Consider the following 27,947-nt stretch of genomic DNA (forward strand, 5'->3'; position numbering starts at 1 on the left):
GTTCCTATAATCCATCTAAAGTAAACTAATTATAAGATTAGTGGTAGAGAAACAGAAATTTAGATTTTAATTAATTAATAGCTTTTTTCCCCCAAATTTCATTATCTTCTTAGAACTCCCTTCTTCACATTTCGGAGAGGACTCAACTGTCAGACATGTCATCTCCGTCTTCCTTTTCATCCTCCTCTTCCGGGTTGAAGCAGATGCCTCATTCCTGAAGGCAACGTAGATGTAATTTGAGACTGGTATCTCATTCTTATAGAAGTAATTATCTACTTTATTGGATTTTTATTCTTCATATTCTTTTCAAATATTTTCTCTATCCATATATTTTCTCTGTGTTGAAGGATGGTCTTTCACACTGTAAAACCAATTACATGCAAGTGTAGCGCAGGCGTTAATCCTGCAGGAAAAGGTGTTTGAATTCGCTTTTCTTGCGGTTAATGATTTTTCTCGGTTGCAGAAAAATTGTGATTGTTATCCTTTGTTTATATGTTATTAATATCGTTTTCATTGTCTATATTTGAATGACTACTGGTTATATGATTTAGCTTCAATTCGACATGTTCCTGAAACCTATTTGGTTTTCAGTTATGAGGTTTAGCTGTAGTTTATGTCTACAGTGAGTTCGAGTCTTGCAATTTTTGTAGAATATCAGACCGTAAGGTTTGTTAGTTGCTAATTTTAGGCATAAGTTATGTGATCTTTACACACACACACTCTCACTGACAAATCGTGGAGAACTTCTAATATGTTATAGTTAGCGATAGTCTCTTTCTATATTTGGAGTTCTATATTTCTTTTGTTTGTGTGTCTGAGCGTTTTTTTTTTCCTCCCTCCCATTGTGGTTGAAGTTTTGGGTAGCTTAGATAGAGGATGGAAGTTGTTCCACAAGTATGCATTTCATCTTCTTTTGTTGTTGTTGTTGTTGTTTTTATTATTTTTATTTTTATTTTTATTTTTGGAACTGGTGGAAAAATTATTGAGCCAATCATCAGTCCTTGAATTTTGTTTCTTTTGGTGTTTGTTTTAAGGTAATTTCTTTTCACTTGGAGGACCATCATTGATCCTTTGATTGGGAAGATGATAGGAATTTATGTATCTCACCTTATCATGTGTGCTTGTTGGAGTTATTGGCTAATGTGACTTCTGTGTGCATTTATATTTGTAGTTTTTGAATTTTTTTTTGTCTAATCACTGTTCTCCTCAAATAATTATGTATGATGGACAATTTAAGTTTTGATTTTTATCTTATTTAAGCATTATTGAACACATTTTCTTTTTCTGTTTTTATTTTGAGAAAAAAATTCAAAACATGTGATGTTATTGAAGATGTTCCTCACTTTCCTGCGTCTGTAATTTCAAATACAAAACAATTTGAAAATCAAAATGTTTGGAAATAAAACCAAGTGGAAATATGAACTCGGTGACATTACCAAATGGGCCCTAAAGAAGTAAAATTTCATTTTAAGGCTGAGGAATCATCCCTTTCCCTCTCTCATCCCCTTTCAGAATTTTTTTCTCCTTTTTGCTGTGCCCCTTTGCTTGAAGGTTGGTTGAACTATCTTGGAATTTTTGTGGATTGAATGAATTGGTTTAATTCTTGTGACTGGCAACTTCTCACATAAATTCATCCAAATGAAAATGTTGGCACAATTAAAAGTCTAAAGAGCCCACTAAAACCTGGACAAAACTTTAGGGGTGACAGGTGTATTTTACCATACAAAAATAATAAAAAGACCTGAATTACTTCAGTAGAAACTTGCAATGTAACTCACCCTGTTCGAACATGGAGGATTGTCTTTACAAATGTATACTTTTGAGACTGTCTTATTAGCACTAGCTGCTAACTAACAATACAGCCATCCTTTGAAAACACAACATGCAGATGGCTTTTGCGGCTTCCAATCTCATAAGTCTTCATAGATTCTCGCCATGCATCCATGCTCATCAATCCCGGCAACTTTCTAAAGGCTTTGTGAAATTGCACGATCGAAGCCGCATATTTCGAAGCATAGCTTGTCAAACAAGCCCTGATCCCGTTGATCCTACTGGATCCTCTACTGCGGTGTGTCTCTTCTATTTTGTAGCTCTCATATTTTTTATTTTGAGTGTTCTCATTTCTTCAGGTTTGTGCTGTTATATTTAATTTTATTAAGGCTAGTGTGGTCACTGACTGGCTATTCAAATTATTAGAAGGGTTCTTTTTAGTTCATGTTGCAGAAAATGCCCAAGGAACAAATTGAAAGCCCTTAGACGATAATATCTCTGCAATGCTTAGATATTCCTTCCATTTTCCTGCATTCCTGATGCTATTTTGGTTATGCATTGTGGGAAAGAAAAGTGGGAGCAAAGAAAGTAAGAGTGTGCCATTTTGTGTTTGGATGCACAAAAACCATTCTGTACAATTTTTATCACATGGGAAAGAGGGAATAAGGGGAGATTGGATGCTAGTTTAACATAATGACCATTATTCACCTACTTCTACATCTCCAAGCACATCACTGGGAAAAAACATATTGTTTCCTCCCACTTTCCTCCTTTCTTGTCTACACCAACTATCTCTCTAACATTTCGATCTTTGCTATCAAGAAAAGCCTTCGATTATGATTATGAGTGGCAGTTCAAATATGTATATCAATCAATAACACTTTTGCTTGGCCCTCAAAACATGATACTCTCAACCCTATTGTTGGGGAAGGTGTGGTAATAATCTGCCGGTCCAAAGGAGGCCCAGCAGTCAAATCACAATCGAAAAAAGTGGTGCTTGGGCTTCTGTGGTATAACAGATTTGGTTGGAACAGTTCTAGCTTTTTATGTGGCTCTCAGTGCATGTGCGATTACAAAGGTCAGCCTCTAGTCTCAGGTGTCTTGACCTCCCTTGTTTGAAGATGATTTAATGAAGTTACAGTGTGATTAATGGCCATGAGATTATGCTGTGATATTCTTGTTTCTCACATTACCCTCTCTACTGGTTGAGTCTATTGGCTTTGTCAGGTTTTTTTCCCTTCCACTTATCAACCCTTGCTGCTGCATTTTATTGAAATGTTGAGAATTCTCCTTCCGACACCTAGTGATATTTATGATATGTAGAAATGCATTCTGCAAAACATGGATATTGGCAGAAATGCTAGAAATTAAGGACACATATAAGCCGAAATTTTCACAGTTTACTTTTTATTTTTTCCCCTTTTGTTGGATGGAAAAGGGCAACATAAACTTTTTGCTGGGACTTTGAAGATTTTTGGCATTGTTAATGTGCTAATTAGATACAGTTTATATTTTAGTATCATAGTGAAGTTGCCTATTCTTTTAATATGATATTACATATGGTCTTTATACTGAACTCCATTAGTGTTTTGGCATTCATCAACTTTTTTTTTTCGTCAACAATTTTTTTTTAATAATGATTATGTTAAACTGTTGTGTTAATTGTAAATTGGAAGACATAATCACAGCAATAGGTCTCTCTCCCTATTTAAGTCTTTATAATATAGCCTGTCAGATTACCACTTCACCTAAAAGTTTAAGTTGTTAGGCTGTGGGCCAACAATGTATAGCTTTAACACTCTCCCGCATGCGCAGCCCACCAGCACATGGAGGAAAAAACACAGGACGGATAACACCTATTACAGGGAATGTAATAATTTTTTTAAACATTACACAATAAATGCAGGCAACAAGACTAGAACCCAATACCTCCTACTAATTAACTTTGATACCATGCTAGATTACCATTTTACCTAAAAGCTTAAGCTGTTAGGTTGTGGACCAACAATGTATGTCAAGCTTTTAACGTAGCCAAATACATCATAATGACCATAATATCCTTACTAACTCTTAGTTACTAACATAAATAATATTAAATAACAAATAACATTTCTACTCAAGTTGGAGCATTGATATCATTTGCTCCTAGATTGTGAATCAATTTAACCTGAGCACTCCTAAAGCTTAAGTGAACAGATTGGTGTTTGAACTTCAAATAAGTGGCCTCAACGAGCTTATGCACAAGTTTCTCTCATACGAAATGACGACTTCAATATGCCTCCCTGTAATGGAAGACTGCATTGGAGGCAATCTGCGATGACCTGGCAACCCAAGAGGGGGGGGTGAATTGGGTTTAATGAAAATTAAAGTGTTTGATACAAAATTTAAGACAACTAAAATAAACAAGCGAATCGCAGAATGAAATAATAAAATCAAAGAAAAAAAGGGATAGAGAAATGCAAATGCTTTTATAGTGATTCCGATATCTCCGCCTACATCCACTCTTTCAGGTTCCACTAAATCCCTTTGCTTTCTTAGTGGCAAGGAAACTAATTACACCCCTTGTTTTTCACAGAGACAAGGAAATCAAAACACCTTGCTTTGACGGAGGCAAGGACACCAACTTGCAAGAAAGATTACAAATCAAATATCCTCACATGGAAAGATTTACAACTTAAAGCTCAAGAAAAAAATCTTAAGAGATAAAAAAATATAAGGCTAAAGAGTTTTGGTGTTCCCTTAAAAGTAAGCAAATAAAACACAAGGAGAGATTAAGAGAGAATTTGAGGCTATAGCACTTGGTAGTTCAATGTCTATCAGTTCTCTAATATTCTCAATGTAACGCCCCGAACCCTAAAACCCGGTCCGGTGCGTTATTCCTGAAAATCCTGATAATCCATAAATAAATACCATGTACGCAGCGGAAAACATAACTATGATCCTCAATCATAAAAAAAATACCAGAGTTTACTATTTCTATCCATAATCCATAATAACCATTCATTACCTGTATTCTAATATATACACATATTCCCAAAAACATTCAGTATTCACAAACATCAGTATGTTCCACAACCATCCATATCTCAGAAGACTTAAAACATAAAACATAACTTATATACATCTCAAAATATCATCAAAATGTTTATACCCTTTTCTCTTTATATAAACCAAAAATGCTATCGACCTCGAGCCCTCTAAGCTCAATCTCGTGGCGGTCCTGAAAAAGATAAATTCGTATTCGGGTGAGACACTTCTCAGTAAGGGAAGAAACAATATATTAAAAACAGCGTATGGTCAACATAAGATTTACAATTAACATATTTATATCATTTGCAAACCATTAACATAAACTCTGTAAAATATTTCTTGATCCTATTCAAGCACATGCAAAGTATTTACCCACGAGACTACTCAAGGATAGGGGTGATTACCTGCCCATACAAGTAGCACCCCTTTGCTCTGATACATTAAGCAACCCAAAGGTTGCAACTGAAGCATACCAGGGCACTCACCTTACTCAGTAAGCCCTCAAGTGTTAGATAAATCTCGTACTCACATAGTTCATACAAAAGTTTACCAGCGAAGTCCCCTAAGAATAGGGAAATCTACCCGCCCATACAAATAGTTTCCCTCTGCCCTAGTGCGTTATGCAGCCTACTGCTACATCTGATACTACTAACACACTCGCCTTTCTCAGCAAGCCCTCAGGCGAAGAGTTTGTCCCGCCTTAACATAACATGTTCTACTAGCATAAATACTGATAATAACCTAATACATTATTCTGTCTGTTGTTATTCAACCATCCAAATCTATTCATGTTCATAACTTTAGCATTTCACAGCATTTCACTTTACGTAACCCTTCACCTTTTACATCGTTCACATTTCATATTTCATATTCATTTCATTCATATTTTCATTTCATTTCATTTCCATTTCATTCATTCGTACTACAGCTCCTTTTAGCTGTACATCAGTTAGTCCACATATATATGCGCTAAATCTGCTAACACAGCTCCTTTTAGCTGTCATTGTATACATGGTTGCATTATCAAATACAAGCAACATAATCCTTATAACATTTCATTATCAATGCATTTCTTACATAGCCTGCATCTCATACATGTAACATAAGTTTACACTGCATTACTATCCGCTCATGCCACACAATTTTGTAGTAGAATTCATACATTGCCTGTCAAATAAGTCAACCAACATTTAACATTTATATACTGAAAATATACCTTCATTTCTTACATAATTATCTTGAAAATATTTTCCACTTTCATCAGTTCATTTTCACATATACATAGCTAAATAAGCAGCCTTAAGTTCAGAAAACATAATTTAAACGGTTGACATTTTATACCCACATGAAAACGTATATACATATATATATATATATATATATCTCATAATCCATTTTCATTTAATTCATGAAAACCTGATTTAATATATATATATATATATATATATATATATATTTCCCCCTACCTGAATCCTTGAACTACACCAACAGGTATCCCAAACTGATGCCTGTGATGCTCACTCGGACGCTAGTTCAAAAGCCCTAGTTTAATGAGTTCCCCAAATAATCTACTATTTTAGCAATTTCTCAATTTATAAACCTTAAATAAACCCTTAATAAATCCAAACTAAGAATCTTAACCTTTACCTTAGCTTAGGAACTTTTCCCAAAAAGCCCAGTTTAGAAAACTGATTTGCTAGATGTGTAGAGAATCTTCCCTAGAACACCGTAGTGGCCTCAGATCATCGATTTGAGATGAATCCGGGCCAGAAAGTTAGAGAGAAGGCAGAGGAACTTTTAGAGAAAGAAAGAAACGAAAGAAAATAAGTTTCCTTCGCGTGGAAGCAGAAACGAAGGAAAATAAGTTTCCTTCGCGTGGAAGCTTCACCAAACCTTCTTATACTCGACTTGGCCACGTGGACTCGTCGACGATAAGACAGGACTCGTCGACGAACCACGGAGAATACTCATCGACAAGGCCGTGAGCTCATCGACGAGTTTCAGAACATCTCAAACCCTCTCGGTTAATCCTCGTTGACGAGACATGCACACTCGGCGACGAGGCTCACAAGATCTCTCGTCAACGAGGAAATCTTGCTCATTGATGAGCACCTGCTTGTTACCCTTTTAAAATTTCTTTCCCTTTTTTTCTATTTCCCTTTTTCCTTTTCCTTATTATCCATTTATTCATTTTATTTATTATCTTCTTAATTATTTTAATAGTTTTAATTTTCCGGGTCATTACACTCAAGGCTTAAGAGGGCATATATATACAGTTTGGATGAGAACTAGCCATTTTCTGCTCGTTGGAGTCTTTTGGCTTGTCAGACTGGTCAACTGCTTATTGGTCTAGTTGATTGCTTATTAACCATTAGAGACAAGAAGAATACCATTGTAAGCTTGCTTGCTTCTAGATCGGTTGACCACATTTAGGGATCAATCGACCATATTTAGCCTCTGCCTGAGTCGGTCAATCGCCCCTTGGGGCTGGTCAACTACCTCTAGCACAAGGCTGGGGTTTGGTCTACTTTTCATTCTCATTTTTCCAGTTTTTGTCCTTTAGTACTATATATTTTATCATGATTTTACAATATAAAGTATATTACAAATGAGAGCTGGTTTCCTCGTGTTATAAAACTTCAAATATAATTTAGCAATAAGTCTAATGCACCTCCTGTCTGGGCTACATTTTAACATATTCTGCCAGTCCCTTGTGTTGACTCTGATCTGCAGAGTCTTCTCACACTTTTATCATGAAGATCAACATGTAAATCTGGTATTACTTTTATCCAGGCTGCTACCTACCAAAATTACCAATACTTCCATCCATAACTGCAACAAGGATAGGAAGATCTTGTCCCTTTCTTAGTAATGGATCTATCCCAACCTAGATAATTCCATAATGGACATATCTTGCCTTTTTATTCATAGCTTTCTGAACTTCTTGTGTGGTTAGTAATGGAACTATGAACGTGCCTGCATTCGTGCTGGATACTTCTGCAGTTACTTCTTTCTCGATAACCTTTACAGTTTCTTTGTAAAGTATCCATGAGGTTTGGTATGCTTCAGCCCAACTGACTCGAGACATCCTCCATTTCTGACAATCCCTACTTTCTGAAGGAATTTCAGTTTCTATAGTCTGCACTAGATCTTCTTCTTCTCCTGCTAAAGAAACTAATTTTGGTGCTTTATCTACTGCTCTCATCATAGCTAGTCTTAACTGACTCAGCTTGATATGATGAGGAGATTCTTCTTCTGAATCTTCTTCTTCTTCTAATTCAGAGTATTCTGAGAAAATAGAATGTATGCTCTCATCATTTGAGTCTATTTCCTCTCTCCAAATTGGTTCATATAACAATTCTGAGGAATCTTCCATTAAAATCCTTTTAAGGCTACCTTTCCTCTTTTCCGCATCTGGACAATTATTAGCTTTATGACCCTTGCCACAAAACCAACAACAATCACGACTTTCTAGTGGTTTTCCTTGCGGACACTTAGGATATCGTCCATACTTTTTCTTGAACGATTACTTCCCTAACCCTACTAAGTCTAAGATATCTTTTTTCTGGATTTTTCTGCCCTTTTCTAGAGCTCTCCCTTTTTCCAAATCTTTGCCAGGTTTTTCCTTTAACCTTAGAGGATCTAATCTTTTTATGGCACATACCTCCTACACAACTAGTTTCTACTATTTCTGAGCACCTAATTGGCTTCTGGGTACAACCATATCTGCTTGCAACCCCACTTGTCTTAGGGCAGCATGCTGGATTCATGAATGACATACCTCTTACGTCCTGCAAGACATGCCTCTGCATACAGTAAAGCCTTATCATCTGCCTTACTGTTTCTGCTTGTACTCCTAGAGTATCTGATACTTTTGTATCTCTCTCTAGTCTTTGTTTTACGACTTGAGCTACCAATGCTGGCCAACTGCCTGGTAGTGTCTGCACAAAAACTTCTTTGGCATAAGCTTGGCCCTGGGGGCCTAATTGATAATACCAATGTTGAAACTCACAAAGGTATTCTTCAAAATGACACATATCACAGATCTAAATTTTTGTGATTGCCATTCTGGCTTTCTCTACTAATTCGTCTCCTCTATCCACTAGCGAATATCTTACAAACTCCTGTTTGAGAAAATCTGCTATAACGGCGATTACTTCATCTAGGGTCTTAATAGTGTCCAGGATTATTGCACTTACATTTGAATTTCTCTGCAATATTTCCTAGAAATTTCTTGCATTTCCCCTCAGGGTAGATACTGCAAACTTATAAGCTCGTTCTACATTCCAAGTTTCAACGCCATGACTTAGGATATTGTATCTAATATCCATAGCCCAATCATCAATCACGACTTCGGGATCCTTTTCATAGTCTAATCTAAGTATTGTCTCATTCTGTGGTACTCCTTCTGGAATACTCTTCTTAGGTCTAAATTCTTCCTGGATAATTCAAAACAGACTCCTGCTGTTTTGCTGTAGTCTGGAGCATTTCTTTGAAAGATAATTTCTTTTGCTTCCACGGGTGAGGTTCCAATCGTAGGGCTGCCATACTGGCTTTGCATCCCAAGATGAAACTTTTGGAAAGCTTACTGTTTTCGAAAATCCTGATGCTACTTCAGTTCCACCTCTTGCAGATCCCTTACTAGTCTTTGCTAGAATTTTTTCAGCACTGGCTAATTTCTTAGCCTTGAGGTCTTCTATCTCATTCAGCTTATTATTGACTCTTTTCTGAATCTCTGAGACTTCATTATCTGTCCATTTTTCTCGATGTAGAACCTTATCTAGCTTATCCTAAGCTTTCTAGATATCTTCTGTTATGTCTGATAGGACTTTAGTTTCGTATATATCTCTGAGGGCACTTTGAACTTCCTGTTCCTGTGCTTCCTCATAGTCTCTAGGTGTATATCTTCCTGATATACTGCTTCTAGCTTCTTGAGTTCACTTAAGATTTGCCATCCTATTTTCACAACTTCTCAATATTTCTCTAATTTTACTCGTAACGGACTTTTTATCAGTCATTTTTGAAGATTAATGAGATCTTGGCTGTCTAATTCTGATCCTAAGGTTCTGTGGAGTTGCTCTAACCGCCACTCACATTGCCTAATTTTAGATTGATAGAGACGAATCTGCTCTTCAATCTCTGGTAGCTGTGATTCAAGACCTGACTTAACTCTTTTTAAATCAACTGCTACAGGATCTAATTCAAAATTGACTCTAGAAGAAGGTAGTCTGAAAAATTTTTCTCTCCACACTTCTTCAATTGAGTTCTCATTAAATCTTATATTAGACTTTTATAGAAGCCTTCTTATAAAAAAGTGACCCTTTTTCTTTTTCTCTTTTACTGATCATAGAACCACAGCAAGGCTTTGATACCAATTTCTTTCTTGCGAATCCTGCTGGACTCAAAAATTGAGGAAAACAAAAGAGGGGGAAGAAGATTTAATTAATAAAAGCTTATTACCTGTACTACCTGTATCTTGGCAATTTCTCTTAAACCTGTACGAAGTTGTATCAGACAACCTTTTAATTCCACTATTATGCTTGGTGTCTAACCAGAACCTCTATGAACGCTCTTTTCAATGAGCTTCTTTGGACTTCCTTAGAGCTTCAACCATCACGCAATAGTGTTTGAATAAAAAGAATGATTTCAAGAGAGAAATTTTGGACTGAATAAACTTTTATTAATCTGTCTTAATTTTTCTTCCCCGACCAAAGGGTTGGAGATCCCTTTAAATAGACTCCAAGGGATAAGCACAACTTGCGTTCTCCTAGATTGACAGACTTACTTTTAAAAACGCAACTGACAACTTTACTTTAATAAAGCAACTGACATCTTTATTTTAATAAAGCAACTGACATAAAAAAAGCACTACGTAGATATATAGCCTACCAATCTTGACTTTTTAATATATTAAGTACACATCATACTTTAATAAAGTTGCTGCAAAGACAAATAATATAACAAACTTTAATAAAGCTGCTTTAAAGATGACTTGATATGGCTTGTTGAATTGTCCGTTCTGTAATGCTTGGGTATGACATGTGTCTGGACAAGTGCTTGATATGACCCTACTGGCTAGTTCGATCAATTTGGCCTGGGATATGATGAAAACTGGATTATCATCTAAGCTGTACACCTGTCAAGATCTCGTCCTCCTTCAGAGATCTTCCAAAGCTGCAATGATTTCTTCATCGTGCTCTTTTCTTGCTAATTCTATTAGTACAATATGAAGATCACTCTTCATAGCCTGAGATGAAGGAAGATGACACTCCCAATTCTTAATTTGATTGATCGTTTTCTTTGCTTCAATTGCAAGTTCTGCTAAACTGGCTTCTTCAAATTGCTGGAGATACTTCCCCTCAATAGAAATTAAAGTTTCATGGTCTGCAAAGAAAATGCAATTTAATGCCATTCTTGCTTCAAGGATATGAATTCCCCAAAGATTTTGAACCAATTCATAGAATTTCCTATGTCTCTGGAAATCCTCCCAGTTTGGTTTTTTTTCATGGAAGTCTGATATGGGACCTTCTTTCTAGTCTTCTGGCAACAGATTCCAAAACAAAACCTTTCCTACTTTTAATTCAATGGGTTCAATGTATCCAATCCACCATAACCGTCATGGATTAGTGAAATTCAATACATGTTTTATCACTGATGGTAGGAAGATTGACCTGTTTTGCTGAATCCAAAAAATTGAACTTGTCCTATTCTTAAGGCCCTTTGCACTGCAATTAGCAACTCAGGGTTTATACTTCTGGGAATGTGTAATTTCGGAATACACAATCCACTCCTTATCCAAAACTGTTTTAATTTTGGATTTCTGAAATACTTACTATCGCTCTGGTAGTGAAATTGTATTTCTTCAACTGAATATCCATTTCAACTTTAAGCTTGATTTGTTGATGGATAAGTTCTGCTGTACCTTCTATGTCCACAATTTTGAAGTTTTCTGAAATAATGGCTTCAAATTCTTCCAATATTTCGACCACTTCTCTTAGACAAACTGAAATATATGTATTTTCTGGAATTGCTGGATTATTGACTATCCCTTCTAGCAAATTTCTTTTTTCCTTGGAGATTTCTGGAGTCCTTCCCAGAAAATCTTCGATAGCCAAATCAACTTCGACTGTTTCAACTTCAATTGTTTTTCTATCCTTACTAGATTTTGAAACATTCTTGTTGATAGTTTCCTGGTCAATTCTGTGCTTTTCTTTCATGCATTCTCCTCTTACCTTTCTGGTTCTGGGATTCTACACACATTGAGTACTGTAGTGCCCATATTGGCTGCAAATAAAGCATTGAATATGACTTTTATCGCTGGGTTTTTCATCTTTTCTAGACGAACTCCCTTTCTTCACCTGGATCTGTTCCAAAGCTGGAACCGAACGTTCTCTTTTTTGAGAAACATTTCTTCCTCTGCTACTCCCTTTTCCCTTTATGGAGTTGGAAGTTAACTGTCTCTGTTTATCAATGAATTTGGCAACTGGGCAAGACAAAGTGCACATTTCAAATGGCTGCTACTGCTACTGCTTGCCATTTGTTCTGCAAGAATTCAAATATTTGGTTAAAGTATCAGCAATAATATTTATCTCTACTTTTAATTTGTTCTACATTAAAGGAGTAATATTATAATTCATTCCTCCATCTAACCAATCTTGCTTGAGTGCATCGTTTTAACTTAATTCCCATGAAGTGCTTTACATATGAACTATCTGTTCTAATGATGAAGGGTTTACCTAAAAAAAGTTCATTAGCCCTAATTCCTTTAAGGATTGCTAATAATTCCTTTTCATGAAGTGGGTAATTTAATTCTGCTCCATTGAAACTTCTTTTCTTTTGGGAAAGATATCCTAGACCCAGTAGGGTTAGGGAAGATGTCAAGGAATCGTTCAAGAAAAAGTATGGACGATATCCTAAGTGTTCGCAAGGAAAATCACTGGAAAGTTGTGATTGTTGTTGGTTTTTTGGCAAGAAGGGCCATAAAGCTAATATTTGTCCAGAGGCGGAAAAGAGGAAAGGTAGTCTGAAAAGGATTTTAATGGAAGATTCCTTAGAATTGTTATATGAACCAATTTGGGGAGAGGAAATAGACTTTGATGATGAGAGCATATATTCTATTTTCTCAGAATACTCTGAATTAGAAGAAAAAGAAGAAGATTCAGAAGAAGAATGTCCTCATCATATCAAGCTGAGTCAGTTAAGACTAGTTATGATGAGAGCAGTAGATAAAGTACCAAAATTAGTTTCTCTAGCAGGAGAAGAAGAAGATCTAGTGCAGACTGCAGAAACTGAAATTTCTTCAGAAAGTAGGGATTGTCAGGAATGGAGGATGCCTCGAGCCCGTTGGGCTAAAGCATACCAAACCTCATGGACACCTTACAAAGAAGCTGTAAAGGTTATCGAGAAAGAAGTAATTGCAGAAGTATCTAGCACGGATGCAGGCACGTTCGTAGTTCCATTACTAACCACACAAGAAGTTCAGAAAGCTATGGATAAAAAGGCTAGATATGTCCATATGGAATCATCCAGTTTGGGATAGATCCATTAGTAAGAAAAGGACAAGATCTTCCTATCCTTGTTGCAGTTATGGATGGAAGTATCGGTAATTTTGTTAGGTCCTTACTAGGAGGAGCAAGGGCTAACTTGCATTCAGGAGCAGCCTGGATAAAAGTAATACCAGATTTACATGTTGATCTACAAGATAAAAGTGTGGAGAAGACTTTGCGGATCAGATTCAACACAAGGGACTGGAAAAATATGTTAAAATGTAGCCCAGACAGGAGGTGCATTAGACTTATTGTTAGATTATATTTGAAGTTCTATAACACAGGGAAACCAGCTCTCAGAAGGGGAGTTAGTAGATTTACCCCACTCTTCGAGTCAAATCAAACCAACTCAATCAGAGGTTTACAGCCAGAAGTTGTAAATCCAAGCGCACTAAGTTGGCCGTAGATTTGGGTAACCCCAAGAACTGAAGAGAGATTGAAAAATCTATTGCCAGACTCAGTATGACAAGAGGCAAACAGATTAATCATAACAGAACCTCTAAGTGACTATACTCCTAATAGAGTGAGTGTATCTAAAGAGGAAGATGTTAATTCAGAAGCCAGGTCAAAAGAATCTGGACCATCTAACTTAAGATCCTCAAGAAGTAGAAGGATAGTTGGTAAGAGAACCATAAAAATCCCTATCTACGCAGATGAGGAAGAAGATCAATCTCAAGTAACATACATGGGAACATCCATTTTGAGTGCCAAAGTCGAAGAATGGGCAATGCTTGTAAACATTTCTATCAGTAAGGTAGAATGTGCAACCCTTATCGATACGGGATGTACTTGGTCTTGCACACGAATCATATTTCCAGAAGTGAATTGGGAATCAGAAAATCTTCGAGTTATAATTGGTAATGGTGCAATACTCCAGGTAGGAGAAATTGCCAGAAATGTGAAGATAAGGATGAATGGCAAAGAATTTGAGGAGCAAATTCTTGGCCTAATTCCTAAATTACCAGATGATTTTCTTTTGGGAAGTAAGTTCCTTAAGAAATATCAACCATTTACTATATTTTCAGAAGGAATAATCCTAGATAATCATTTTATTCCAAAATCTTCAGGTGCTATTATAAAGAATTATATGATAGTCAAAGAACAAGTAAAATCTACTTATCAAGAGAAGCTTGATAACTGGAAGGAATTAGTATCGGGAAGTATCCTAAAGGTAAATCAATCAGAAGAAGAAAGTAGTCTTGAAGAAGTTAAGAAGATGCTTTTAGACAATTGTCAGAAAATCCATAAGCATTATGGCAGAAGGCCATGCCAGAAGCGGATGTTGCGCTTAAAAACCCCGATGCAATTATCATAAATAAAGGGATTAGTTATCCAAATGAAATGATAAAGGAATTTGAGAAACAAATTCCCAAATTATTGAATTTGGGACTTATTAGGCACAGTAAGAGTGAGCACAGGAGTGCTGCATTCATGGTACCAAATCATGCTGGGCAAGTACATGGTAAAGCTAGGATGGTTATTGATTATAGAGATCTGAATAGAGAAACAAGAGATGATGGGTATAATTTACCTAATCAGGAATCTCTTAGAAATAAAATAAGAAGGGAGAAACCCTCAGTATATTTTAAATTCGATTTCAAATCAAGATATTGGCAGATAAAGGTCAAAGAAAGAGCAGTAGCTCTTACAGCCTTCACTACGCCGATCAGGCTTTTCGAATGGCTAGTTATGCCATTTGGATTAAAAAACGCCCCAGGAATTTTCTAGAGAAGGATGGATCGGGCTTTTGAAGGAATGATTGGATTTGTTGCAGTTTATATTGACGATGTCTTAGACTCTTTGTATTTAGTAAAAATATTAAGGATCATCTAGAACATTTGAAATAGGTGGCTCAAGTGTTTAGAAAAGGAGGAATGATTCTTTTAAAAAGAAAAACCATTTGGATGCAACCTCAAATTGAATTTAGGATTAAAAACCATTTTCATCATATCCCTGGCTCATCATATCCCTGGCCAAACTGATCGGACTAGTCAGTAGGGTCATATTAGGCACTTGTCCAGACACGTGTCATACCCAAGCATTGCAGAACGGACAATTCGACAAACCATATCAAGTTATCTTTAAAGCAGCTTTATTAAAGTTTGTTGTATTATTTATCTTTGCAGCAACTTTATTAAAGTATGATGCGTACTTGATGTATTAAAAAGTCAAGATTGGTAGGCTATATATCTACGTAGTGTTTTTTTTATGTCAGTTGCTTTATTAAAATAAAGATGTCAGTTGCTTTATTAAAGTAAAGCTATCAGTTGCTTTTTTAAAAGTAAGTCTGTCAATCAAGGAGAAAGCAAGTTGTGCTTATCCCTTGGAGTCTATTTAAAGGGATCTCCGACCCTTTGGTCGGGGAAGAAAAATTTAGACAAATTAATAAAAGTTTATTCAGTCCAAAAGTTCTCTCTTGAAATCATTCTTTTTATTCAAACACTATTGTGTGACGGTTGAAGCTCTAAGGAAGCCCAAAGAAGCTCATTGAGGAGAGCGTTCATAGAGGTTCCGGTTAGACACCAAGCATAATAGTGGAATTAAAAGGTTGCCTGATACAACTTCGTATAGGTTTAAGAGAGATTGCCAAGATACAGGTAGTACAGGTAATAAGCTTTTATTAATTAAGTCTTCTTCCCCCTCTTTTGTTTTCCTCAATTTTTGAGTCCAGCAGGATTCGCGAGAAATTGGTATCAGAGCCGTCTTGTGGTTCTATGATCAATAAAAGAGAAAAAGGGTCACTTTTTTTATAAGAAGGCTTCTATAAAAGTCTAATATAAGATTTTAAGAGAACTTAATTGAAGAAGTGTGGAGAAATTTTTTTCAGACTACCTTCTTCTAGAGTCAATTTTGAATTAGATCCTGTAGCAGTTGATTTAAAAAGAGTTAAGTCAGGTCTTGAATCATAGCTACCAGAGATTGAAGAGCATATTCGTCTCTATCAATCTAGAATTAGGCAGTGTGAGTGGTAGTTAGAGCAACTCCACAGAACCTTAGGATCAGAATTAGACAGCCAAGATCTCATTAATCTTCAAAAATGACTGATAAAAAGTCCGTTACGAGTAAAATTAGAGTAATATTGAGAAGTTATGAAGATAGGATGGTAGATCTTGAGTGAACTCAAGAAGCTAAAAGCAGTATATCAGGAAGATATACACCTAGAGACTATGAGGAAGCACAGGATCAGGAAGTTTAAAGTGCCCTCAGAGATATAGACAAAACTAAAGTCCTATAAGATATACCAGAAGATATCCATAAAGCTCAGGATGAGCTGGATAAGGTTCTACATCGAGAAAAATGGACAGATAATGAAGTCTCAGAGATTCAGAAAAGAATCAATAATATGCTGAATGAGGTAGAAGACCTCAAGGCTAAGAAATTAGCCAGTGCTGAAAAAATTCTAGTAAAGACTAGTAAGGGATCTGCAAGAGGTGGAACTGAAGTAGCAGGACCATCAAAATTTTCGAAAACAGTAAGTTTTCCTGAAGTTTCATCTTGGGATGCAAAGCCAGTATGGAAGCCCCTAAGATTGGAACATCGCTCGTGGGAGCGGAAGAAATTATCTGTCAAAAAAATGCTCCAAACTAAGATTGGAACCTCGCCTGTGGGAGCGAATCCTGCTGGACTCAAAAATTAAGGAAAAGAAATAATTAATAAAAGCTTATTACCCGTACTACCTGTATCTTGGCAATCTCTCTTAAACCTGTACGAAGCTGTATCAGGCAACCTTTCAATTCCACTATTATGCTCAGTTTCTAACCAGAACCTTTATGAACGCTCTCCTCAATGAGCTTCTTTGGGCTTCCTTAGAGCTTCATTCGTCACACAATAGTGCTTGAATTAAAAGAAAGACTTCAAGAGAGAACTTTTGGATTGAATAAACTTTTATTAATCTGTCTTAATTTTTCTTCCTCGAACAAAGGGTCGGAGATCCCTTTAAATAGACTCCAAGGGATAAGCACAACTTGCTTTCTCCTTGATTGATAGACTTACTTTTAAAAAAGCAACTGACAGCTTTACTTTAATAAAGCAACTGACATCTTACTTTAATAAAACAACTGACATAAAAAAAACACTACGTAAATATATAACCTACCAATCTTGACTTTTTAATACATCAAGTACACATCATACTTTAATAAAGTTGCTGCAAAGATAAATAATACAACAAACTTTAATAAAGCTGCTTTAAAGATAACTTGATATGGCTTGTCGAATTGTCCGTTCTGCAATGCCTGGGTATGACACGTGTGTCTGGACAAGTGCCTGATATGACCCTACTGGCTAGTTCAATCAGTTTGGCCTGGGATATGATGAAAACTGGACTATCATATCGTAAATGGTTGATATTTCTTAAGGAACTTACTTCCCAAAAGAAAATCATCTGGTAATTCAGGAATTAGGCCTAGAATTTGCTCCTCATATTCTTTGCCATTCATCCTTATCTTCACATTTCTGGCAATTTCTCCTATCTGGAGTATTGCACTATTACCAATTACCTGGAGTATTGCACTAGTACTGAGAATAGAAGTACTAATAAATTAATTAAAGTCTTCAACATCTTTTCTCAATTCTTCAACTCCGGTGGCTTTAATCTTATAGAACATAACTTTAACCACAAAGCCATTAGACCACAATAGTTTGTTATCATTAGAATCAGGTTAATGAAATCGTGGGGCTAATAATTTCCCCTTTTATTGATGATGACAAACTATTCAGAAAAACAGGAACAAATATAAAGCAATTAAATCAACTACAAGTTCCTATTTTTCCTATCTCTCCCCATTTGACATCATCAATACCAAAATAAGGGAGGTGAAGCTAACGATTAAACATTTAAGCACTAAGTTTGTCCAAAAACATATTCTTTCTTAAAAGATATACCAATTGTGCTCCACACAAAATATTTAGCATGGTAAAAAATTATGACAATAGATGATACCAAATCAATGCACGGTCACATGTCATAAAGAAATTGATACCAATTGTTTTCAATTATATGTCATTTAAAAGAAAAATTGATGCCAATTAACTTAAAAACAAACTTTCCATACTTGAAAAAAAATTTCTCCCCCTTTGTCAATATCAAAAAAGAAGATGGGGGTCATGGATTTTGCAAAGTAGTCCACAATTTAAATTCAAGTTTGAACCAAGGTGTTATAGTTTCAAAACATGCGAACTTTCATTTCAACAAGAACATGATTATCAGAGATTTCAAATTTTCACAATAGTCATACCATTCAAGAATTGCAATATTCAAAATCATGCTTATGATTTTCAAAAGAATTTTCCTTTACTTATGCTTGCTCCCCCTTAGTAAATATCTGAAGGTTTTTTTTTGGGGGGTGGGGGGGGGGGGGTCGCGGAAATGTCTCAAATTCATAAAATCATTCACAAAGATATTTCAGTATGCCCAAATACAACATGATATTCAATCTAAACATGCTGCCCCTAAACCAATGCATATACACTCCAAATTTAGCTATGTTTTCACAATGAGTATTTCAACATAATAGAATTTCAAAAAATCATGCTCATAAAAAAATATATTCTTTTTTCGCAAAAAATCAAAACAAATCAACATATCACAAAATTATATTTCAAAAATTAGCAAAATATTTGCATATAGTCAAACATTTTAAGGGGAATACAAGTTTAAACACAATTTTAATCCCTTATTTGAGATGAAACCTTGGGCAAAAATAATTTGTTTTGAAAAAAACTAAAAGATTTGAAAAAACCCAAGTTTCATTTTTCAAGAAGAGCATATTCAACTAAGTTCCAAATTTAAGGATGTTATCATGTGAAATTAACCTAAACCTTTTGGTCCCCATATCATTTTAACACAAGAATTTCTTTTGTATGGGCAATGCCTCTTTTTAGGCTTGTCAAAATGACATTTTTTATTAGCTAATGCTTTGTCAAAATTATCCTTTACTTGAATAATTTTTGAAGAAACATAGTTGAGATTTTCAATTTTCTTTTAAAAAAATTCATTTTCTAATCTTAACCCATTTTTAGGTGAGCTTGACATAATCTTAGCTTTCAAAGTTTCATTTTCATTTTTCAAGAGTTGATTTTCATTTTCATTTGACAAAAAATTTGATTTTTTTCCCTTGAGCTATTTGTATTTAAAATCAATGCTTTCAAGATCATTATGCATTTTAAACAAATCATTGTGCAACTCATCATAGGAGGGTTGCTCATTTTGAAAGAAATTTACCTCCTCTTTCTCCTTTGCCTCTTCTTTATCTTCAATCACTATGAGGTAATGAGTTGATGTTTCATCTTTTTTCTTGTCTCTTGTCTCCTCATCCTCACTAGTTTGTTCTCTATCTTCAAGGTCAGAATGATCTTCAATTTTGTCATGTTCATTATCTCTTGCCTCCATTTTAGCTATGTTACAATGATGAGCAAATAAGTTAGCAATTTCATCATGCCTATCATCATATAACATTTCAAGAGCATTTCAAATATCCTTAGCCGTCTCATAAATAGTGATTTTGTTAAAAAAATCATGGTCTAAGGCACTATATAGTATGTGCATAGCTCTTGCATTGATGGTATGTATCGACATCAGATTATGATCTGGGGGTGCCAACGAAAAGGACGTTGCATGGCGATTCCCCAAAACAAGAAAGTCAAACAAGGATAGATAAGACTCTGAGAAAATATGAAGATTGAAAGTGCAGAGTCGCCACCTTTATTATTTTTTTTATAGGAAAAATAAAGGAAAAAGTTCCAAGGGATCTATGATATAGTGAATAAGGGTTCGGGAGTACTTTTGTGTTTAGGGGGGGTAGTGGACCAACCATTCTAAGGGAGATTAGTTAACCAACACCCCTATCAACACCCATTCTAAGAATGGTTACCGATGTGTGTGTGTTTGTGTGTCTTAACTAGAGATAAAGAAAGGAAAAGAACTAAGATTCCCCTTTTGGGTCATTTAGTGAAACATCACTGTCTAAGAGTCCGAACAACAAAGTTGAAAACCCTGACATACTCTTGTTTGAAAAGGGGGTTGGCCTCATGTAACCCTAAATTTTTGAAACATAAGGTAAAATGAGAAAATAATGGAAAAAAGTTTTGATTGATTGCCATGAACAAATTCAAAGATGACCCTTTCCTTTGGAAGTTTTGATTAGGGGGAAGTCTACATTAAAATATCTTAATTAGGGGCTGGATGAGATGCCTAGGGTCATTGCTTGAGTTTTGGATTAATGGAGATTGTGGTCTCAGCTCCATGATTGAAATTTAAGAGTTTAAATGCTGATGGGGTTGAAAATCTCCTAATTGACATCAAAGTTTAATGGAGATGAAGATTGTATCCTTGAATGAAATCAAACATTGAATCAGGAAGGGATTGGAAAATCTTCTGATTGACCATTATGGTTTAATGAGGGTTGAAGTCAACCATTTAACGATAAGAGGTTTGAAAAGTCTCTTGATTGATAGTCAGGGTTTAATGTGATTGAAGTCAATCAATTAATGAGGAGGTAGTAAAAAAATCTCTTGATTAGCAATCAAAATTTGAGTGTTGATTGAAGTCAATCAATTAAGGAGAAGAGATTTGAAAATTCTTTTGACTGGCAATCAAGGTTTAGTGTTGATTAAGGTCAATCAATTAATGAGGCGATAGTTGAAAAAGTCCCTGAGTGCCAATCAATGTTTAATGATAATTGAAGTCAATTATTTCTTGATAGATTTGAAAAGTGTTATTAATGGGGTTTTGAAGTCAACCCTTAAATGAGTATTTGAGAGTTCTCCTAATAGTCAATTAGGGTTTGAAAATGATTGAAGTCTACCCTTAAACGAGAGATTTGGAAATCTTATGATTGTCAATCAGGTTTGGAAAATGACTGAAGTCAATCCTTAAAGGAGAGATTTGAAAATATCTTGATTGTCAATTAGAGTTTGAATGATGATTGGAGTCAACCCTTAATGAGAGATTTGGAAATCTCCTGATTGTCAATTAGGGTTTGGAACTGATTGAAGTCAACCCTTAAATGAGAGATTTGAAAATCTCCTGATTGTCAATCAGAGTTTGAATGATGTTTGGAGTCAACCCTTGATGAGAGATTTGTACATCTCTTGATTGTCAATTAGGGTTTGAAAATGATTAAAGTCAACTCTTAATTAAGAGATTTGAAAATTTCTTGATTGTTACTCAGGGTTTGAATGATGTTTGGAGTCAACCCATAATGAGAGATATGGAAATCTCTTGATTCTTAATCAGGGTTTGTAAATGAGGATTAGATCTCTTTGATTAGCAATCAACCATTATGAAAGGGATTTTTAAATTTCAAATAAAAGGAAGTTTCTTTTAGAAGATGAATACGTGACAAAAACGAGGAGATTTTTGAAATTGTTGCTAAATTGATCATCGACCAAAAGGAAAAACAACTAGGAGGTCTTGAAAATAGAGTATTTTGATGGAGGGGAATTCCAAATTTGCCCTTGGTGCCTTAGTCTCGTGGTGCAAGCACTAGTTCCCATTCACTCATTGGGCTTAAGGGAGGGTGCTCGTCCTTGCCTATGGATGAGAAGGGGAAGATCACCATACGGAAGAATCCTCCTTTTTCACCCCATCATAAGCTAGGTTAAGAAGTCACAATGGAAAAACATGGAGACAACTATCTCCCTAAAGACCAATTCGGCTAAATAGGCTCTCAAAGAAAGCTAATCGAGATTTTTTCCATTACAAGCTATTTAACCAATAAATCACACCAAATCACAACTCTCGAAGTCACACATTTAATGGCCTTAAACATAACTAATAAGAAACACATACCAAGGCTGCAAGACAAGAGACCCGTGAAAGGCATTCTTATGTATTTATCATCAACCAAGCCAGAGCATGATTATTTGAATAAAACAATAGATATCCCTCTTTACTTTCAACATGAGATATTACCACTCATTCCCCCTTTTTTTCAATTTTACCCTATTTTTATTTTTCTTATTATAAAGCTTACATCCAAGGCAACAAGAAAGAAAATAAAGGAAAGGAAGGTTGATAACTCTCTTGGGTCAACTCTAGATCTTCAAGTCCTTGATGTCTTTCCTTTTAGGGGCAAGATGATTTAGGGCCCTCCAATCCCTAATGTATGTCACCTTCCTTTTAGGATAGGTCAATTTTAGGTCATCAGAAGTTCAGAATCTTCAAGCCTCTATGTTCTTTTCTTCCTCTTTCATTGGAAATTCAATTCAAAATCATCAAATGTCCGTCTTTGATAGGAAAGTTAGTTTGAAGTCCAATCTCTGAGGTCTTTTCTTTATCTTTCTTTTCTTGGGCAAGACAATTCAGAGTCATCCAATTTTTGAGGTCTATCTCCTTTTTAATATGAAAGTTAGGTCAGAATCATCAATTCTTTGAGGTCTATCCCTCTATCTTGCATAAAAAAGCTAGTTAAATCTCCAAAGTCTCGTCTCTTTCAAATAGACAAAGTCAAGAATCTTCAAAACCTTGAAGTCCATTATTGTTCCTATTTTAGGAAGGACATTTCTAATCCTAGAGCTTCATCCTCTTCCCTTTTATAATTCAAAGTCACCAAAACCCTGAAAGCAATTGTGTCTTCTTAAAGACAAGCCAGTTTGAGGTTGTCAAATCTTTGAGGACAAGACAATTTGATGTTTCCTAGCCCTTCACAATTCTTTTCACTCCACTTCTTATGTTGTCACATACACATTTGCACACGGATCTTGCTTCAGGCATGTAATGACTTGATTTTCGGGTTTATTCCAAATTTGTGTACGCAGGTCTTGCAATGAAGCATGTAATGGCTCCTGATCCATACACTTGCATGCAGGTCTTGGTTCAGGCATGTAATGACTCCCGATTTTCAAATTTATTTCGGATTTTTCACACAGGTCTTGCAATTAAGCATTTAATGATTCTTGATCCACACTTTTGTACATAGGTCTTGCTTCAGGCTTGTAATGGATCTCGATTTTCAAATTTATTCCAGATTTTTGCACGGAGGTCTTGCAATTAAATATGTAATGACTTCTGATCCACCTACTTTTGCACACGGGTCTTGCTTCAAGCATGTAATGGCTCCCAATTGTTCAATTTATTCCATTTTTTTTGCACGCAGATCTTGTAATTAAGCATGTAATGACTCCTTATTCACACACTTTTGCACACTAGTCTTGCTTCAGGCATGTAATGACTCCCAATTTCTAGATTTATTCCAGATTTTTGCACGTAACTTTTGCAATTAAGCTTGTAATGGTTCCTGATTCACACACTTTTGTACACATGTCTTGCTTTAGGCTTGTAGTGGCTCCCGATTTTCAGATTTATTTTTGATTTTTGCATGTAGGTCATGCAATTAAGCATGTAATGACTCTTGACTCACACACTTTTGCACACATGTCTTGCTTTAGGCATGTAATGGCTCTCAATTTTCAGATTTTATTCCAATTTTTGCACGCAGATTTTGCAATTAAGCATGTAATGGCTTCTAATTTGTACTTTTGCACACGGATCTTGCTTCAGGCATGTAATGACTCCTGATTTACAGATTTATTCCAGATTTTTGCACACAAGTCTTGCCTTAGGCATGTAATGGCTCCTAATCCACTCACTTTTGCATAGGGGTCTTGTTACAGGCATGTAAGGGCTCCCAATTTCTAGATTTGTTTCAAAATTTTGCGCGCAAGTCTTGCAAGCAGAAGAGGGGGGGGGGGGGGGGGGGGGGTGTTCATAAGTAAAGGCTTAAAATCCTAGAGAAAAAAGAGAGTTAAGAGGAAAAAAAAACAAGAAGAGGAAGGGAGAGAGGCTAGGGCACATTGACACGGGCCAAATATTTCACACCTTTGTAAAAGGACCATGCGGTACTAGTTAAAGCACTTTTGTTTAATTAGCTAGCCTAGCGTTTACCACAACTCACCAACATAACATTTTCATTGTCATTCAAGCAAATATAAGCGGAAAGAATAAGTAAGTTATGAAAGAAATGGAATGCAAGCAATAAACATTGAAGCAACGTAATTCATTAATCAACACCTCCGTTAACAATGTGTGTCTAGCGAGAGAGACTAGTAGGCTAAACTCGTTTACAATAGCTAGTGAATTTTACAAGTTGATGAACACTCACCCTCTCCTAAAAAGCTTTCTATGCTATTCTCACTTTGATACTAGGAAACATCAATATGACCGAGGAGTCATACTCCCTCTTTTAACTTAGGGAAAAACTTCACTCTGACACTAGGAAACATCAATATGACCAAGGAGTCATACTCCCCCCTTTTAGCCTAGGGAAAAACTATCTCTAAAAAATAACCCTATACTAGTATTTACATGATAGAAATTCATCTCAAATGCACGAGACAAGCAGTCACGAGCATACATAATGCCCTGAACAAGCTCGGCCCGTGATGCTCTCCCATTTATGCGGTCGTCATCCTCGTAGATATTGACGCTAGGTACACTTCAAATTTGTCCATGAATGGTTGCTTATCTTTTTCAAAAATCTAGTTGATTTCTTCGTCGTCAAGGCCTTTCACTTTACTAAGAACTCCTGCTGCGTCTTTCTTGAGGAAGTGAACTTTCTTTTTGCAAGGATATCTTCTACTTCTCATCTGTCGAGTTGCACTGCCTTCAATTCTGCTCTGGTTGACTGACTTCTTCTTGGATCTTTGGTTTTGGTGTTGAATGGCTTGAGATAACTGATGTGAAAGACGGGATGCACTTTCATTCAAGTCGGAGGGTCATTTCTATAGGAGGCCTTCCCAACTTTGGCCGAGATGGGGACTGGTCCTTTATATTTACGAAGTAGTCTTCTATCTTATCCTTGTAGTGACCTGATCTATTCAGGATTGAGCTTAATAAGAACAAGTCACTTACGTTGAAGTGTTGCGGTCTTCTCCCTTGATCTGCTCACTTCTTCATTTGCTTTGAAGCTTTCTCTAGGTAGGCTTGGGCGATCTCGGCATTCTGTCTCCATTATTTGGCAAAGATGTATGCTTTGGGACTCTTTCCTCTATACGACTTGTCTACTGTGTGAGGTAACAATGACTGCTGATTTGTAACAAGCTCAAAAGTATTCTTGTTGGTTGTTGAACTCTTTTGGGTGTTGAAACAAAATTGAGCCACATCAAGTAGTTGCACCCAATTCTTCTAATTGGCGTTGACGAAATGGCACGAGTACTCTTCTAGTAGCCCATTGAATCTCTCTGTTTGTCTGTTTGTTTGTGGATTGTAGCGTGAAGAGATGTCAATCTGTGAACCGAAGATTCTGAAAAGTTTTGTCCAAAAATTGTCGATGAATCTTGAGTCTCGGTCACTAACGATATCTTGGGGAACTCCCCAATACTTCACAATATTCTTGAAGAACAATTGTGCGGTCTCCTTTTCTAAACAGTACTTCGGTGCGGGTATAAAAGTACCATAGTTAGAAAATTTGTCTATAACCACAAGTATAAACCCCACATCTCCCACTTTGGGCAGGTTGGTGATGAAGTCTAGTGAGACACTTTCCCACAGTGTGGATGACACTTTCCTAGTGTGGATGACACTGTTAGGGGCTCCAGCAGCCCTGCAATCTTCTTCCGCTCCACCTTGTCTTGTTGGTAGGTGAGACAAGTCTAGATATAATCAACCACATCATCACCCTCTGTTTATAGTATGGCCATCAATTACATCACAATGACCATAATATCCTCATCAACTCTTAGTCTTAGTTACCAACATATTAGTAATACTAAACAACTAATGACAGTATGCAATTCTTTTGTTTTCTTCATCCAGTCATTTGATTTGAACTGCCTAACAATGAATATCTGATGCAGGAAAAGCAGCCTGTGGATCCTATTTCAGTCAATGGCAATGATAAACAAGCTACAGGTTCCTCCACAAGCACTGAATTCCCTGAATTTCCAGACAAAATTGTCAATAAGCAGATAGCGGTGGCTTCTGTTCTTGTAGCAGTTGGATTATTCCTATCAACACGACTAGATTTAGGTATTTCTTTGAAGGATCTGTCTGCCACTGCACTGCCTTATGAAGAGGTTAGTGTTTTATTTATCCCTTCCAAAGCTTGAATTTTGTCCATCCTTGTATAAAACGATTTAGGTGTTTGGACCCTCTCAATCACTGCATTACCTTGTGAAGCTGTTTGTCTTCTATTTATCCTTCCCACAGCTTGAAATTACATCCACCTGGGTGTGGATATAGGTTAGTAGATGCCCATTACGTGCACAGGCGATGTTTTAGATGAAAATCCAATTTAAAAAATAAAAATAAAAAATCTTAGACCTCTAAATACAGAAGGTGTACCTAAAAGAACAGTTGATAAGCTTTTTTTCTCTCATTGGAGGCAAAGAATTTCCATTTTAATTTCTGAATGTTCTCCTGTTTCCGTACTGTTTGATAGGTGAATGATTACAGCACTAGATTGAAAGTATTTTCAATTTTTTTATTACATCTAATTTTTTAAACATCCTATTTTTATATGCAAAATATTTTTCTGCGCTTTCAGATGTCACAAATCAACTTTGAGTGCTTTCCAGTATCTTGCAGCTAATGCATGACAAATGAACACCTTAGTATTGAATCATATGGTCATGTCTTTGTTGTTTCTCAATTATGATTTTGTTTTTTTTTCTGTTTTGTTTCTGGCTGATTGTTTAGGCTCTTTCAAATGGGAAGCCCACTGTTGTGGAGTTTTATGCAGATTGGTGTGAAGTATGTCGTGAATTAGCTCCAGATGTGTACAGAATCGAGGAGCAGTACAAGTAATGCTCTTCAAATTCTTACGTGTCAAGTTGTTATATGTCGTTATGTTAATGTTCTTTAAGTAGTGTATAATGCCAATAATGCTTTTTGTATTCAGGGACCGTGTGAATTTCGTTATGATGAATGTTGACAACACAAAGTGGGAGCAAGAGCTTGATGAATTTGGTGTTGAGGGTATCCCTCATTTTGCATTTCTGGACATGGAAGGAAATGAGGAGGGTAATGTAGTGGGTAGGTTTCCGAGGCAGTATTTCCTTGAGAATGTTGATGCCCTTGCCCGTGGGGAAGCTTCCATACCACATGCTCGTGTTGTGGGACAGTATTCAAGTGCTGAAGCCAGGAAGGTTCATCAGGTTGTTGATCCAAGAAGTCATGGTTAGACACCTTTGAGAAACATGCCCATCAAATTGTCACTGTTAGTACAAAAACCAGGCACTCCATTCCCCTCATTCTTGTTACCATACTCTATATTTAAATGGAAAAGAGGTCAGATAAGTGCAGAAGATGTCATTTTGGAATTTACTGGGCGGTTGCTTTCATTTTGAAGCAGCATTCAAATGTAAGCTGCGTTTGACTAGTTACTCCAAAGGCATGGAATTGTTAATATTTTTATGCCTAGACTCTTCCTTATTTACTAGCTCCTCACAAACACTTCACATTTGCATGCATTCTCTTATGATGAAAAGTTGAATAATAAAAATATCAGAAACTCTAAGCTATCATGTGCTTTGATCACTTTTCTTCAACTTTCTTTGGAGCAAATTAAGTTTTTTCTTTTTCAGAGTCTTGAATCGACCATTCCAGACAAGCTTGCAATGTTTTCGGATTGGATTCATTTGAGAGTTTGCATGAATTGGGTT

At 36.1% G+C, this 27,947-nt stretch overlaps 1 protein-coding gene across 8 annotated transcripts; it reads left to right on the forward strand.

Annotated features, from left to right (window-relative positions):
• On the forward strand, positions 1-27,806 carry LOC131146311 (thioredoxin-like protein HCF164, chloroplastic). Of its 8 annotated transcripts, none has more exons than XM_058095898.1 (6): positions 62-264; positions 348-415; positions 1,889-2,068; positions 26,142-26,360; positions 26,983-27,086; positions 27,185-27,806. In XM_058095898.1, exons 3-6 carry the CDS (start codon positions 1,889-1,891, stop codon positions 27,465-27,467), a joined length of 786 nt encoding a protein of 261 aa, XP_057951881.1. In that variant the 5' UTR covers positions 62-264; positions 348-415; the 3' UTR covers positions 27,468-27,806. The 8 variants fall into 8 exon arrangements, with proteins under 8 accessions (XP_057951857.1, XP_057951873.1, XP_057951866.1 ...); XM_058095866.1 differs by having other exon boundaries at positions 88-245; XM_058095874.1 differs by lacking the exon at positions 348-415 and having other exon boundaries at positions 1-245.
• The last annotated feature ends 141 nt before the right edge of the window (positions 27,807-27,947 follow it).

This window comes from Malania oleifera, chromosome 1 (assembly GCF_029873635.1).
Source record: "Malania oleifera isolate guangnan ecotype guangnan chromosome 1, ASM2987363v1, whole genome shotgun sequence".
NCBI lineage: Eukaryota > Viridiplantae > Streptophyta > Magnoliopsida > Santalales > Ximeniaceae > Malania > Malania oleifera.